At 34.2% G+C, this 18,784-nt stretch overlaps 1 protein-coding gene across 1 annotated transcript; it reads right to left on the minus strand.

The window, feature by feature from the left end:
- Positions 1 to 656: 656 nt before the first annotated feature.
- LOC127123362 (xylan glycosyltransferase MUCI21-like) lies at positions 657 to 7,827 on the minus strand. The gene is made up of 4 exons (XM_051053586.1): positions 7,785 to 7,827; positions 7,639 to 7,688; positions 3,679 to 3,778; positions 657 to 1,888 (listed from the first exon to the last, which is right to left on the minus strand). Exons 1-4 carry the CDS (start codon positions 7,825 to 7,827, stop codon positions 657 to 659), a joined length of 1,425 nt encoding a protein of 474 aa, XP_050909543.1.
- Between the last annotated feature and the right edge of the window lie 10,957 nt (positions 7,828 to 18,784).

The raw sequence follows: 18,784 nt of genomic DNA on the forward strand, positions 1-18,784 counted from the left end.
ATCAACTAGGCTTAATATAACTTCTTTTGTGGGACTAAGAGTTTCCATCGAACAAGCTATCCAAACTCCTCGCCTAAGGGACTTAAAGTTTCCTTGAGAAAGATATGAGTAGGTCCTCTAAACCACTGTAAAACAACCATATAAGGCTTCTAGCCACCGCGGGAAATCCCTTACCACCCAAAAATGTTATACACTTACTAAGGCCTCTGAGTATCCCTTACTCTTGTAAGGATACCACACACACCTTTACTTTTTGACCAATATAATTTTTTTCTTCCGAATCATATTAAATGGGATTGTAAAGTAATTTCTTCTACTTAGTTGAATAAATATGCATTATGAAGAAGGATTTACTTATTTGAATAAATATGCCTTATGAATAAGGATTTAACAAACTATTATTCATGATCTAAATGTTAATTATTTTATTAAATTATTTGTGTGGATTGTTTTATTATTGTTGTTAAAAAGATTTAAATAGATTAATATAAAAATTGGAATGAAATTTAGTTAAATAAGAATGCAATGTCAATAAAATTTAAAGAACACAAATTCATTAATTTATTATTTAATCAAATAAAGGGCACAACAATCTCGATCAAATTGAGGGAAGGGTGTTACAAAAAAAACTATGGAAAAAAAGTCTAACAAACTATCTAACTAGTACTAGTATTCATAAATAATTTAGCTTTTTTGTACACTTCTGTCAAGCATTTTTTAAATCTACTTAAATCAATTATCACATTTTGTTTCTTCAAGTACACGAGTTGATTAGCCCATTTTCCATCACGAAAAGTTTCTGGATCATTAATCACTAAACTATCAGCTCCATATTTCCAAGACAAACTACTTTCATTTGCCTCTACTTTGTACTCAACATATTCCAATCCCAAAATTTTAGTTGGTTTGTTGTAGTAAGTTTCTGAAGCCCACTCAAGTCCAATAGGCACAATTTGAACTAACACCGAACCTTGTCTAAGAAATAATAAATTTGTTAGACCTGCACCATGCACCCCTAACATCACATGGCTCGAATGAATCAACCTATAAGTATCAACTACTGAGGACTCTTTTGTTGTCTCTAAAGCATGTACATTGAATCCTATATCTTCAGCTAACTTGATGACTTCTTCTTGATTAAAAATCACACGCGAATTTCCTTTTCTACTCACTAATGTTAAAAGGGGTCTATCCATATTGTCAGGATACATTAATGAGGTGTCCTTTTTTATATATGCATTTTTTAGGAATGCATGAAAATCAAAGAGAGTTTTAGGGTATGGTAGCAATTTAGGGTCTATGATCAATTGTCCATGCTTTATCAAACCTATGATTGCTGAGGGAAAACAATGTGTTGTTGTTATGTTATTTGTCTGGATGATTATGTGGTGGCGACTAAATGCAGATAGTAAATCAGCGTACTTTTTTAACCACCACATCTTACTATTTATTATTACAAGAATTACATCTTGATCATGAGATAATGAATTGATGGTGATAAAAAGTGGTATGAAAATTTCATTCATATCATGGTAGAAGTTTCCGGTGTATCCACTCCCACTAAATACTAGTGCTGGGTTATGATGTGTTATACCACATTGAGATGAATATTTTTGTGGATGTGATGTGAGAGTGATTTCACTAATAGAAGACATTGCATCTTTACTATTTTTTAGAGGATAAGGATGAATTTTCTCATGGGTGTGAGGTTGAGTTCTTGTATTTGGGTTCAAGGTATAAAGAGTTAATGAAGTTTGATCTAAAAGTGTTGGATCATTCATGGTACATATATCAAAATCTTTATTAGAACGGTCGCATGTGATTATTGTAGTATTGACTTTCAAATTTGAATTTATGTGTAGGTTTGAGAGCATTTGTTTGGTTACATCTGCATAAATAAAAAAATTGTAAATATTTTTTCCCATAATTACTTTTTATTATATTAAAAACAAAAATAAATCTAATTGATTTTTTATTGATTTTTTCTAAAAATAATAATAAAATATTTAAGTTATAAAAGGCAGAAAAAATATAGAATGAAATTATATAAATAAATTATTCTAAAAATATGCTCAACATATATGGTTAATGTAGAAAAGAATAAATATTTTTTTCTTAAAAATAATACAATAAAGTTAATAAATAATTTAAAGAGATTATCACAATACATCTTTCAATTACTATTTCGAGAAAATTTAGATACGATTCCTTAAGGGGGTGGTTTTAATTAAATTCAATAAAAATATGACAAATATACTTCAGAAAGTGAAAATAGAAGGAAATTACATATAGGAAAAAATTATACACTTATTATATTTTTGTTGAAAAATAGTCAAAATCATATCGAAAAAATTATCTATAATATAAGTTTTCTCCTTACTATTATAAGGAAAATTAATTTTGTTTTTTGTAATTAAACAATTGATAATATATACATAATAAAAGTCAAATATATTTATAATAACAATCAAATGGTCTAATTAATAAAAAAGGACTGCAAATTAAAATCATCCTTGACTTATATTGTAAATATTAAATAACGACTACTATAAGTCAAAAATAAAACTTTATAATTTTGTTATACACTCGTAAAAGTAAAGTTTACTTTTTCTATAAGAAATTATTTTTCAGAAACTGTATACATTTTGTGGATTGTGTGCTTGAGAGGCTGACCAAATATATCAATATCTAGACTGAAATTTATAATTAGGTCTTTTAAACCTAACAGTAACATTTTTAGTAAAATAAATATATTTTAACTTAATTTTTGTAGGTTTTTTAAAGTATAAAATCATTTATTAAATTATTGTAATTGATATTTTAAAACTGATTTGAAATCTATAATAAAATCAATTCATAATTGCTCAATATTTAAAAAAGTTATAATTAAAAAGCATTGTTGAAATTTCTAAAAATAAAAATAACTAAATATCAAGATTTACTATACAAGAGAGCCTAGATATTTGTCATCTATGATTAGTAATTTTAAAAATGTTCTTCTCAATATTTTTTAAGAAATCATAATTAAAAAAGAATGGGCGAAATTTCTAAAATTAAAAATAATTAAATATCAAGTATTTTACTATAGAAGAGAACATAAAAGTTTGTTATCTAAAAATGTAATTTTAAAAAATGATCTTCTCAATGAATTTTTTAGTTAAAAATCTTAACTAAAAAAGCATAGTCAAAATTTCTAAAAATAAAAATAATTAAATTCAAGTATTTTATTAATATAAAAGTTTGTTATCTATAAATGTAATTTTTAAATTAACAATACACATCTTAAAGACATGTTAGTACTCAATTGCCATGAAAGTTAATCAAACAAGTTATTGAATTTTTTTAAACTATAGAACCAACAAAAATCTATCACATGAGTAAAATAATATATATATATATATATATATAGCCATCTAAGAATTGTAAGCATCTAAGAAAAACAGTAAGCAAAAACAAAATAGTATATAGAACAATACTTGCATGGATTAATCTTAATATAATTGATTAAAATTGGCAGAGCCATCTTTGAGGTTAAATATAACATTTATATATAATATCTTAATATTCTTGATATAATATTTTACTGTTAAATAAAACCTTTTAAAATAAAATTCACAACTAAACTAAAACTAACTTTAATTTTTATATAACAGAAAAAAGAGTTTATTGATTAATTACCTCTCATAAAAGTTATCTGGAGAATGAAGATGATTCCAAGTAGTGCAAACCATGTACCCCATATTGACAATAATATTGTCTTCCCTTCCATCACAGCACCCTGAAAGAGAAACAAAAAGTATGAGTAATTCTGGTTCTATTCTATACACTAATTCTCGAAGGATTATTTGCAAAGAACTCAAAAATTGTTGAATGTAAATTGCTTATCTAAGGAAACGAGTTCTTTCTTACCTGATAGCTAGAACTCTGTCTCTGGCTTAGTTTCCCCACATTTATATAGATACAAAATTGATAAGGAAAATATAGATATAAAATTAAATGGGCCTAGCACATAGTATTCTTACTTATTTTATCCATTGATAGGTAGCTTGAGTATTATTGTACTTCTTAAAAATATTTACCAGTGTAAAAACAAATATTTACCAAATAATTATATGCATAAATATACTTTTTAAAATTTTAAATAAAAATAAAATTATTTTATTCATTTGCATCGAATTTGATAAAAATGAGATTTGATTCAATTGATGAGATAATAGAATTTTGTTTTTTGTTTTTTGAAAAAGAAATTAGAGTTGTTTTTCTATTGTGTTTGAAGTCAATATTATTTGGTTGAATGCAATTATATGTATTTGACCCAAAATTTCAGTTTGTGAATTTCTATCACGTTATTGAATAAAAAGAGTTTATTGTATTTTATCAATTTTATTAAAAGTATGTTATTGAACCTTATTTTAGTCGATTTTTAGTTTGTGTCACTACTGTAATATATTGTTTCATTGAAATTAGGGAAATTAGGGATGGCAAAACATGGTGTCCGCCCCACCCTGCTCCACCTTAAATCGGTTAAAAATAAATGGAACGGACAAACTTGTCAAAAATAATTGAATTTAAAAATCTTAATCGTCCTGTCAAGGTGGTGAATTGTCTGTCTATTAATTGTTTGTCTAAAAATAATGAAGTACAATCAGAAATACGTCATTCATATGTTTTTAAATATTCAAAATACGAGAAAAATGATATATAAATCATTCTAAAAATAAAAGTTGTTAAAAAAAACTTAAATGTTAAATCTATTAAAAAAATAACTTAAAAAACCTATTATAATTTTAATTGTATTACTTTTATCCTCTATTACTAAATAACAGGTATCTATTTTGACTAGTTTCTACGTTGAATGGATATTTGTTAATATTTTTTATTTAGAAAATTAACTATTATCAAAAATACAAATGAATCCTTCAACATATTTCTAATTCTAATTGTCATGTCCTTTATAGGATAAAATTCTATTTATTCAAAAAAACTGAGTTGTCCATTTTTTTATAACCATTCACGCAATATAATTAAATTTTGTGATATGTCATTATTTTCTTAAAAGAACCCTTACACATTTTTGTTTATTCTAAAAAATTGCAAGCTGTCAATTGTCAAATTTGTCTTTTTTTATATCACTATATTATTCGTATTACATTTTTAGAAATTTTAAAAATGAATCATAATTTTTTTTAAACATACAAATTATATAGTGTTTCTCATATTTATGTTTGGGTGATTTCTTGTTAGAAAAAGTTGATACCCCTAGATTAAAACTATTTCTAAAGAGTTTTTGTTTGGTCCCACTTGTATTCTTCATCTCTTATTTTTATTGGATTTGATCTTTGATTTTAAAAAATATATACAAATTATATATTGGACAAATGTTTGATGGTTACTTATTGATTAGTTAAATTTATAATTTTTAAAATATTTTTGGTTTTAATCGACTAAAAGCTCGATACGAGTAAGATCTATCGTGCTCAATAAGGGAAAACTAATTAAAATTATCCATCATATATAACTGGCATACGTAAAATATAACATATACATTTTCTTTTCAAACGTACATTTTTTATCCATTCTTGGACTCTATAACTAACTTGACCGTTGGAGTACTAACCTTGAAGGTCCATCCGAACACCGACATGTTGGTGATTCATACCATCGCATGAGGAGTCCATCGCTACGAATCAATCATAATTATGGTTCCCGTACGGAACAGTGACACCATTTGTGTGAAACGACAACTGGTTCCTACAAAATTCCACGATTACTTCTCATTTGGTACAAAAGCCAGATCACAACTAAATCACTCTAGGAAAAAGAAATTCACCTCGACCTCGCGCTAAGAAGCTCCTTCGAACCTTCCGATCCGACATCTATTCCAAGTCTTATAATTAGGGAGATCGTGAAAGGAACATTATATCAATAACGATTTTTTACTTTCAGACCTCATCCTATAAAAAAAACTAAACCGAAAGAAGTTATGGATCAATGTTATCACGACAGAGGAACCGAACTTCTGACACAATGTTTGAAATTCATCCCTATCGTCACAACATGTAACACTGCACTTGAATGGTCAAGCGGAAATGGAAACTCGACTGGTTTGACAAGTTTTAAGATGAACATGAAGGGAGGTTTCAAGCGCATAGGATGAGTAGAGGTGAGAAGAGAAAAACTCGCACATCTAGCAAATTAGGCAACAACTAGCGATGGGTGGAGTACATGCCAAATCTAGTTCTAGAGTAAATGATAAGGAAACTAGATATACATATTTCATTACTGTTCAATCCAGGATAGTGTCGTCAAATTGCAATGGAGTTCATCTTCAGATCTCACGGATAAAGAGCGTCGGAAAGGGGACGACGATGTGGCTACTAGTAGATCCAAAATATCAAAACATGTGGCGACTTGATGGCCAAGTCAGGATATCTTTGAATCTAAGTGAAGGTGGCAAGAAACACAAGAAAAAGAGGGAAGGGTTAAATTGGGTTTCTAGAAAAGAAATCTTTTTTAAAACCAACACAATCAAATAGTAAAACGAACAAGAAAAACAACACAATTATTTTTATCCTGATTCGCTGTTAACAAAGCTACCTACAGTCCACCCGCCAATGTGATTTTGCCTTCTCAACAAGGACTTAATCCACTATAATCGAAACTGATTACAGACACCACAAAGACAACCCGCATTTGTCTTATTGAGTTTATCTGACTAAAACCTAGTCACTCAAGGAATAAACTCAAACAAATGAGATTTACAAGAATGTGTTTACAAGATTGCTTCTAAGAAAGCAAATTAACACAAGTTTAATACAATGAAGTTCTCACACAATAACGAACAAAAGCTCTATATGTGTTTACAAAAACTATACAAAAATAATATCAAACTCAACAAAATCGTTATAATACAGTAACACTAATTTTGTACCCTTCAATTTTCTATAATAATTTTTCTAGAAACAAGTCATATAAAAATGTGTTGAAACATACAATTTATATAAGAAACAAAAGTTTAACAATAATCAACTAGTTAACTAAATTTAATTTTGTTTACATCTTCTAAATAAAAATTAAAATATTTATAATATATTAATTTAAGTCAATAACATAAATTTAAGTAAAAAATTGACATTGAATTTCCGTCTGAACTGTTTTTTACATTACTATAAGACATGTAATATTTTTAGTCTTTAGTAATATTTAATGTAAATAAAATAGGTTTTATGTAAATTAAATAGTATTTAATAATATTTTAATATAAATTAAATCGGATTTAATTTTGTAGAATCAATACTGATTCAACACTTATATATATATATATATATATATATATATATATATATATATATATATATATATATATATATATATATATATATATATATATAATATATATATATATATATATATATATATATATATATATATATATATATATATATATATATATATATATATATATATATATATATATATATATATATATATATACACACACACGTGCGAAGAAGGTAAGACAATTATTCTATTATGGTGTCAAACTAGATTCAGATCTATAACAATAACCTTTTGTTTATCATCTTCTTCAACATTCATCACCACTTTCTAGGAATGAATCTACCTCACCCAACTAACCTCCACCGCCATAATAACATCACTCACCATACACTCCTTCATCACCATAACTACACATCAACCAACATTATCTCCAACTCCACAATCATAAACTTTTTCTCCAGAACTCACCATTATGCCTAACACGACTTCTCTCCATCAAATACCTACACCTAATCCTCCTTTAGCCAACCATCCATTCTCTCCCATAATTGACCACCGGACTGTAATGTGGCAACTTTAAGTCTCACAACTCCTTAGTATCCACATATTATAAAATGGTCATGAAAGATGAATATGGTGTTCTTATTGAAAATAAGACACGGGAGTTAGCACCACGACCTTCTAATGTTAACATTAATTTCTAAATTAGATTGAAAGGATATATGTTTATTGAGTTGTTGGTGAACTAAACATTCCACATAAGTTATAATAAACTCAAATAAATATATCACCATAGTTAGAAGCTATAACCGTGGTGAAATGTTGTACGTTAACTTGTTTACTATGGTTGAGTTGTTAAACCGTTGTGAAATGTCTAAAAATCTCTAAAAATGCTAACTCAGGGTATCGAATCCATGACCTCCTGATTTTACCACAGTTGGATTCTACAACTGTAGTGATATGTTGCATACTACTGTGTTTTTCCCATGGCTATCAGCCCATGATAGTAACGAAGGCACATACTACCACACCCTATGTTACCATGGGCATACAACCTTGGTGGAATCTTTCTTCCAACTGTGGTTAAATGTTATTTTTGTAGTAGTGAGGAGGTTTATTCAATTTTGGAGTTGAAGGAATCATCAGGTTGCTCGTATTTATATCGCATTGCAGTTCATACAAATACATTTGATGAGGAAAGCTTGTCCCAACGTGTGGTTGGAGTTGATGATGAAGTTTTTTCTAGATTCAATAGAGGTTCTTCGAATAAGGTTCTAGATGGTCCTTGCCATCCCACCTGTTTGCCCAACTTTTGGGAGACAAATTTTTGATCTATTGACATGACTAATGGGGACCATAGGCGTCAGGTATGTCTTGAACATGATGTGACTCATCAAAATAGAGGGTATGTGGTAGGCCCCCTTCCTAGGTTGTTGGAAAATATGGATATCTTCTTGCTTCAATCTGAAACACGCGGAAGTTGCTTTAAACCATGTTAATCACTCTCATTCCTCCATTTTTCATGGTCAATCAAATGGAGAGTGCTTATCAAGTAATCCTTCGTATACTTTTATAGCCAATATTGCCAACCTACGCGGCTTCTCGAGTGGGTATTTTTTAGGGTCTGATAAATCCACATTCCCTCTTAAGTTATGGGCCTCTGACCCAATTAAAAAGTGAAAGCCTAAGAGTATTTTTAGATCCAGTCCTAATTCTTTATGTTTCTTGGCAGGCATTAATTCTTTTAACATCCAAAAGTTGTCTTCATCTTTACACCCCACCTTTAGTTTGGATATCACCCCCTCGCTTCACCATAATTTCTCTTCACCATATATATTTTGGACATAGTCACTTGGAATTTATGATTTACCTATTCCTTCATTTCTTAACTCTCGAATAATGGATATGGGTTCTTTACATTTTCAGGTTCCAGAAATTGATGTGGAGATTACTTCTGAGAGGTTGTCGTCATTGCATACCACCCTTCATCCTACCTCAAATTTTACAGATTACACCCAACTAGTTCCTTCCTCTATGGGGATAGAGTCTGATATCTCTTAGTTGGAAGGTGCTTTATATTTATTGCTTTCATATTTATCTTCTAAAGTTCCAGACTTAGGTATTAAACCTATTTCGTGCAGTTACCTCCTTTGCATGCCACTCCTAAACCAATCTCAAGTATTGTTAAGTCTTCTAGTTCATCTGGTTTTTTTATGCCTTGTGATTTCACTGGCTTGTGTTTGCAGGATAGTGTTTGTAACACCCTTCTAAAATACCCCAATAATTAATTAAAACAACAAAATATAAATCAGAGTAGATATGCAATTTCAGGGTGTCACACTTGACACTTCACACCATTCACCCAAATAACCTGTCATGCTCATTTATTAATCAAAATAAAACATTGCACAATTCGCAGCGGATAGAAATCTAACAACATACAAACCATGTAACACATTACATGTAAAATTGTTCAACAACCAAAATTGAAAACAAAGTAAAACATCCCGTCCCGATGTTACATATACCAGAGCATGACCCACTAAGGAACTACACTAGACTCCAAGCACTAGCTTCTACTCAATCACTGCTCGTTACCTGAAACATAGTTGTAAGGGTGAGTTCCTCAATTGATATAATAAGCATTATGAAATATCATGTAATGCTAAGTAAATTAACACATTTCATCACTCTAATCATATCACACATTCAGCAACGGCAACATCAACTCATAATCATACTCAACACAAACACAAAACACACGTATAATATTGGAATACATCCATTCATATTATACGCCATACATACATTATGAAATGAGACTCCATGCATGCGGTACCGACTATTCGTGAACACATAGTTCAACCTCACCGATCAAACCCAGATACGGCTACCAAGCTCACTAGTCCCACTCATTTGAGACCTAGTGACTCACTCACTAATTCCTCACCATGGGAATTAGCTACCACCATAAAGGCCATGCTATGCACGCTAAATCACCTAGCATGCAAACATCAACAACAATCCACAATGGACATATGCTCACACTCTAAGCCATAAACAGTCCATCCACAATTGCATACATAATAGATATATTCACAGCATTATGCATACCATCACACATCATCAGCATATTTATCACATAATCATATCATGTCATGCCAAATAATAAATCATAGCATTAGCACACTCTACTAATACCTATACTGCTCAAAACAACGGGAAAAGATCCCTACTATATCATACATCAGCTAAATTACATCACTCAGCTGAAACGACCAAAACTGCACCACAACATGCTCAGAAAAATCAAACTTCTGCCCATACGCGTATGCCTCATGCCCATACGCGTATGGCACATTTCCTAGCCAAGCCCATACGCGTATGGCCTGTCTCATACGCGTATGCTACCCGTACCACTTCTCCCATACGCGTACCAACAGAGACAAAACTACGTTAGAACATCATCTTCTTCATTCATACGCGTATGACCTCACCCCATACGCGTACCAGGCCATCTCATACGCATATGGCCTAGTGTCATACGCGTATGGCCAGAAACCAAAATTCCAGATCTGCTATGGTTTTTTCTCTGCTACGAGATTTCTCAGATCCAACCTCCCACAGTCCAATTTTTACACAGCATTCGTTCATATTATCTAACACAGATCATATCCATTCAATTTCACAATTTCTAACCTTATTACATCTAATTCCTACGAATTTCTTCAATTATAAACCCATATCTCATCCATCCATAAGTTCACAATTTGCAACATTCATCATCCTAATTAGAGTCGATTCAATGGCTTATTACTACCCATTACATGTTAACCCATAATACCCATTAAACGACGATAAACCCCCCCTTACCTGAGTTAATCCGGCAAATCCTTTAGCTTCAAGCTTTTCCCTTCTTCAACCCTTCTTCTCTTGCTCTTCCTTTCTGCCCTTTTTCCACTTTTGAGTCGTTTCTCTCTTTTCACGTGAAAAAAAACCCTTTTTACTAAATGGGACTCTTTACTGATTCCAAAAATTGTTCCAATTCCAACTTTATTATTCCAATAATAATAATCCAATAATATTCCAATTATTTAATTAAATTAATAAATATACTAACAATAATATATATGAATGGTTTATCTTTTATTTTGAAAAATAATACCCTCTCATTCATATTATCATCATAATATACTATTAAACTTAAATTAAATAATTATCATATTTTATCGGGGTGTTACAACTCTCCCCCACTAAAAGAGTTTTCGTCCTCGAAAACATACCTCAAGCGAATAACTCTGGATAAGACTCCTTCATCTGACTCTCAAGTTCCCAAGTCACATTGCCACCTGCTGGTCCTCCCCAAGCTACCTTTACCAAAGCAATCTCTTTACCCCGCAACTGCTTCAACTCTCGATCCTCGATCCTCATAGGTGATGTTTCAACAGTCAGGTTATCTCTCACCTGTACATCATCTACTTGAACCACATGCGACGGATCAGGAATGTACCTCCTCAACTGAGACACATGAAAAACCTCATGCAAATTCGCAAGTGACGGCGGTAAAGCGATACGATAGGCTACCTCCCCTATCCTCTCCAAAATCTGATAAGGACCAATAAATCGAGGTGTCAACTTCTTCGACTTCAAAGCTCGACCAACCCCAGTTATCGGAGTAACACGAAGAAACACATGATCTCCCTCTTGAAACTCAAGTGACTTCCTCCTCTTGTCGTGATAACTCTTCTGACGACTCTGAGCAATCCTCATCTTCTCCTGAATCATCTTAATCTTTTCCGTAGTTTGTTGAACAATCTCCGGTCCAACCACAACACTCTCACCAGACTCATACCAACATAAAGGTGTCCGACATCTCCTACCATACAAAGCTTCAAACGGTGCCATACCAATGCTCGAATGAAAACTATTGTTGTAGGTAAACTCAATCAAAGGTAAATAACAATCCCAAGCACCTCCCTTTTCCAAAACACAAGCCCTCAAAAGATCCTCCAGTGACTGAATCGTCCTCTCAGTCTGACCATCAGTCTGCGGATGATATGCAGAACTCAATCTCAGCTTAGTTCCCAAAGCCCTCTGCAAACCTTCCCAAACTTCGATGTAAATCTAGGATCTCTGTCCGAAACAATACTCGACGGAATACCATGCAAACTTACAATTTTCTCAATATACAACTCAGCTAATCTCTCTAACGGATAATCCATTCTGATCGGAATGAAATGAGCCGATTTTGTCAATCTGTCAACAATCACCCAAATAGCTTCAAAATTCTTAATTGTCCTCGGTAAACCAGAAACAAAATCCATACTGATACTATCCCACTTCCACTCTGGAATAGCCAACGGTTGCATTAGCCCAGACGGCTTTTGATGCTCAATCTTTGACTTCTGACAAGTCAAACAAGAATAAACAAAACTCACAATTTCTCTTTTCATTCCCGGCCACCAAAATAACTTTTTCAAATCATGATACATCTTCGTAGCCCCAGGATGAATACTCAGGCCACTACGATGTCCTTCCTCAAGAATACTCTTCTTAAGTTCGGTAACATCCGGAATACACACCCGATTACCAAATTTCAAAACACCATTCTCATCAACTCTGAATTCACCACCTCGACCTTGATTCACTAGAGTCAACTTATCAACCAAAAGCACATCGGATTTCTGACCCTCTCTAATCTCATCCAGAATACCACTCGTTAACTTCAACATTCCCAATTTAACACTATTGTGAGTACTCTCACACACCAAACTCAAGTCCCTAAACTGCTCAATTAAATCCAATTCCTTAATCATTAACATAGACATATGCAATGATTTCCGACTCAATGCGTCAGCCACTACGTTTGCTTTACCCGGATGGTAATTCAAACCAAAGTCATAATCCTTCAGAAACTCTAACCATCTCCTCTGTCTCATATTCAGCTCTTTCTGATCAAACAAATACTTTAAACTTTTATGGTCACTGAAAACCTCAAATCTTGACCCGTACAAGTAATGCCTCCATAATTTCAGAACAAATACCACAGCTGCCAACTCTAAATCGTGTGTCGGATAGTTCCTCTCATGAACCTTCAGTTGTCTCGAAGCATAAGCTACAACCTGCTTATTCTGCATCAAAACACCACCCAAACCCAACAATAAAGCATCACAGTAAACCTCAAATGGTTCCGACGGACTTGGTAATATCAGAATAGGAGCAGTAGTTAACCTTCTCTTTAACTCCTGGAAACCTTCTTCACATTTTGAGTCTCAAACAAACGCTTTCCCCTTTCTAGTCAACATCGTCAACGGTAACGCCAACTTAGAAAATCCCTCAATGAATTTCCTATAATAACCTGCAAGTCCAAGAAAACTCTTTATCTCAGAAACTGACTTCGGAGCTTCCCACTTAGATACCGCTTCTATCTTAGAAGGATCAACAACAACACCACCTCTTGAAACCACATGACCAAGAAAACTAACCTCTTCTAACCAAAATTCACACTTGGACAGTTTAGCAAATAACTTCTTTTCTCGTAGAACTCCTAAAACCACTCTCAAATGTTCAGCATGCTCTTCTTCGGATTTCGAATACACCAAAATATCTTCAATAAACACCACAACAAACTTGTCTAGGTACGGATGGAAAATCCTATTCATATACTCCATAAATACCCCAGGCGCATTAGTCACACCAAAAGGCATTACAGAATACTCATAATGTCCATACCTTGTTCTGAAAGCAATCTTCTGAATATCCTCAGTTTTCACACGTATCTGATGATACCCCGATCGCAAATCTATTTTGCTGAACACACTCGCACCAACCAACTGATCCATCAAATCATCAATCCTCGGCAAAGGATACCGATTCTTGATCGTCACTTTATTCAGTTGCCTGTAGTCCACACACAACCTCATAGTACCTTCTTTCTTCTTAACCAATAACACTGGTGCGCCCCACGGTGACACACTCGGACGAATAAATTTCTTATCCAACAGATCTTCCAGCTGACTCTTCAATTCAGTTAACTCAACAGCAGGCATACGGTACGGAGCCATCGATATCGGCCTAGTACCAGGTACCAAATCAATCGAGAACTCAACTTCACGCTCTGGCGGTAATTCATTCACTTCTTCAGGAAACACATCAGGAAAATCACACACCACGGCTAGATCGCAAATCACCAACTTATCTTTAGCCTCCAAAGTCGCTAACAGCATAAACAACTCTGCCCCACCTGTTACTGCCTCATTCACCTGCCTTGCTGATAGAAACAAACTCTTTCCTTCCTCAATCTCAGGAAAGATCACAGTCTTATCAAAACAGTTGATATAAACTCGGTTAAACACCACAGTTCATACCCAGGATAACATCAATCTGCACTAGTGGAAGACATACGAGGTCCATCCCAAAGTCTCTACCAAAAATACTCAAAGGACAATTCAAACAAACTGAAGTAGTAGTCATTGAACCCTTCGCAGGAGTATCAATCACCATACTCCCATGCATCTCAGATATCTCTAATTTAAGTTTCACAGCACAATCCAAAGATATAAAGGAATGAGTCGCACCTGTGTCAATAATAGCTACAAGAGGAAAGCCATTAATATAACACGTACCTCGGATCAAACGATCATCCGCAGAAGTCTCAGAACCCGATAAAGCAAAGACCTTGCCTCCCGACTGGTTCTCTTTCTTCGGCTTAGGACACTGTGGACTGATATGACCCACCTCTCCACAGTTGAAACAAGTCATAGTCTTCAACCGGCACTCTCCAGCCAAGTGACCACCCTTGCCACACTTGAAACACTTCTTCTCAGTACTGGTACACTCATGGATACGATGTCCAGCCTGACCACATCTGTAACACTTAGCAGGGGCACTGGAGTCTCCCCCACTAGGTCTCTTCATCCCACTCTGTCTCTGGAAACCTTTGCCAGCTGCATACGGTTTCCCACGATCATTCTGATTCTTGCCTTTCCTATCAACCCTCTGCTGATAGCTCTCCGCTCTGGCCTTGGTATCCTGTTCAAAAATCCTGCAACAGTCAACCAAGTCAGAAAACACTCTAATCCGCTGATACCCAATAGCCTGCTTGATCTCGGGACGTAACCCGTTCTCAAACTTCACACATTTTGAAAATTCCCCAGTAGCCTCATCATAGGGAGTGTAATACTTCGACAGCTCTGTGAACTTAGCAGCATACTCAGTAACAGACCGGTTGCCCTGCTTCAATTCTAAGAACTCTATCTCTTTCTTTCCTCTGACATCCTCTGGAAAGTACTTCCTCAGGAATCTCTCTCTGAACACCGCCCAAGTGATCTCAGCACTCCCAGCAGCTTCCAACTCAGCGCGGGCAGCAACCCACCAATCATCTGCTTCCTCTGACAGCATATGCGTACCGAACCTGACCTTCTGGTTATCGGCACACTCAGTCACTCGGAAGATCCTCTCGATCTCCTTCAACCACTTCTGAGCACCATCTGGATCGTATGCTCCCTTGAACATTGGAGGATTGTTCCTCTGGAACTCACTCAGTTGACGAGCAGCTCCCAGTCCCACAACATTCGGATTCCCTCCAAGTACTCCAGCTAGCATACCCAGAGCCTCAGCAATCGCAGCATCGTCTCTACCTCTTCCAGCCATCTCTAATCTGAGTTAATCCAACAAGCTAAAACAATAAGTACTGATAGGGTTACACAACACCTATCACATACAGGGGAACAGAATAATTACGACTCGACTCGACCGACTATGCTCTGATACCACTAATGTAACACCCTTCTAAAATACCCCAATAATTAATTAAAACAACAAAATATAAATCAGAGTAGATATGCAATTTCAGGGTGTCACACTTGACACTTCACACCATTCACCCAAATAACCTGTCATGCTCATTTATTAATCAAAATAAAACATTGCACAATTCGCAGCGGATAGAAATCTAACAACATACAAACCATGTAACACATTACATGTAAAATTGTTCAACAACCAAAATTGAAAACAAAGTAAAACATCCCGTCCCGATGTTACATATACCAGAGCATGACCCACTAAGGAACTACACTAGACTCCAAGCACTAGCTTCTACTCAATCACTGCTCGTTACCTGAAACATAGTTGTAAGGGTGAGTTCCTCAATCGATATAATAAGCATTATGAAATATCATGTAATGCTAAGTAAATTAACACATTTCATCACCCTAATCATATCACACATTCAGCAACGGCAACATCAACTCATAATCATACTCAACACAAACACAAAACACACGTATAATATTGGAATACATCCATTCATATTATACGCCATACATACATTATGAAATGAGACTCCATGCATGCGGTACCGACTATTCGTGAACACATAGTTCAACCTCACCGATCAAACCCAGATACGGCTACCAAGCTCACTAGTCCCACTCATTTGAGACCTAGTGACTCACTCACTAATTCCTCACCATGGGAATTAGCTACCACCATAAAGGCCATGCTATGCACGCTAAATCACCTAGCATGCAAACATCAACAACAATCCACAATGGACATATGCTCACACTCTAAGCCATAAACAGTCCATCCACAATTGCATACATAATAGATATATTCACAGCATTATGCATACCATCACACATCATCAGCATATTTATCACAGAATCATATCATGTCATGCCAAATAATAAATCACAGCATTAGCACACTCTACTAATACCTATACTGCTCAAAACAACGGGAAAAGATCCCTACTATATCATACATCAGCTAAATTACATCACTCAGCTGAAACGACCAAAACTGCACCACAACATGCTCAGAAAAATCAAACTTCTGCCCATACGCGTATGCCTCATGCCCATACGCGTATGGCACATTTCCTAGCCAAGCCCATACGCGTATGGCCTGTCTCATACGCGTATGCTACACGTACCACTTCTCCCATACGCGTACCAACAGAGACAAAACTACGTTAGAACATCATCTTCTTTATTCATACGCGTATGGCCTCACCCCATACGCGTACCAGGCCATCTCATACGCGTATGGCCTAGTGTCATACGCGTATGGCCAGAAACCAAAATTCCAGATCTGCTATGGTTTTTTCTCTGCTACGAGATTTCTCAGATCCAACCTCCCACAGTCCAATTTTTACACAGCATTCGTTCATATTATCTAACACAGATCATATCCATTCAATTTCACAATTTCTAACCTTATTACATCTAATTCCTACGAATTTCTTCAATTATAAACCCATATCTCATCCATCCATAAGTTCACAATTTGCAACATTCATCATCCTAATTAGAGTCGATTCAATGGCTTATTACTACCCATTACATGTTAACCCATAATACGCATTAAACGACGATAAACCCCCCCTTACCTGAGTTAATCCGGCAAATCCTTTAGCTTCAAGCTTTTCCCTTCTTCAACCCTTCTTCTCTTGCTCTTCCTTTCTGCCCTTTTTCCACTTTTGAGTCGTTTCTCTCTTTTCACGTGAAAAAAAACCCTTTTTTACTAAATGGGACTCTTTACTGATTCCAAAAATTGTTCCAATTCCAACTTTATTATTCCAATAATAATAATCCAATAATATTCCAATTATTTAATTAATTTAATAAATATACTAAAAATAATATATATGAATGGTTTATCTTTTATTTTGAAAAATAATACCCTCTCATTCATATTATCATCATAATATACTATTAAACTTAAATTAAATAATTATCATATTTTATCGGGGTGTTACAGTGTTCTAGTACCTACTTTGGAGAAAGACTTGGATACCCTGAGACTTATCTTGTCTATTAGCCTTGGAGATACTTCTCTTCCTAATGCTACTCATTTAGAGCATCTTATTTTATTTCCTTCTGGGTTTTCAGAGTGTGTTGAGATCATTGATAATAAATTGGCTTTGAAACTAGTTAAGTTAGGTAAACAAATAGGTTGTTCCTTTAAATTGAGTGAAGGGGAATCAATAGCTAGACTAGTTGGGCTAGTGATATAGAGATTGCCAACAAAAGGTTGCGCAAATGTCTAGAAGCCGTTCTCGATATTGATATGATCCTATAATGTTTGTGGCCTTATAAGAAGGATTCAAATTCTAGGGTTAAGGAGTTTATTTATTCTAATTCCCTAGACTTTGTTTCTATCCAAGAGACTAAGCTTAGTGAGGTGTTAGCCTTGTAACGGTAAATTCATGACCATTAAGCCATGGATAAACTTAACGTCAATAAAACCAGAGTCGCCACCACGCTTTTATTGTTTCCAAAGGAAAAGGGAAAAGTACGAACAAAACCCAAAGATAAGAAGTTTTCAAATCAAAACTAATAAAATGCCAGAGATTACAGGTAAGGGGGTTGGTTACACAGAGGGAAGGTGTTAGCATCCAAAGTGTCATAGGTACTCCTAAGGAGCCCTTTTTTATGTGTGTATGTGTTTTTGGTATAAAATGATGTTTGCAATAAATAGAGTGTGGGGATGAGAA

This window comes from Lathyrus oleraceus, chromosome 2 (genome assembly GCF_024323335.1).
Source record: "Lathyrus oleraceus cultivar Zhongwan6 chromosome 2, CAAS_Psat_ZW6_1.0, whole genome shotgun sequence".
NCBI classification, from domain to species: Eukaryota; Viridiplantae; Streptophyta; class Magnoliopsida; order Fabales; family Fabaceae; genus Lathyrus; species Lathyrus oleraceus.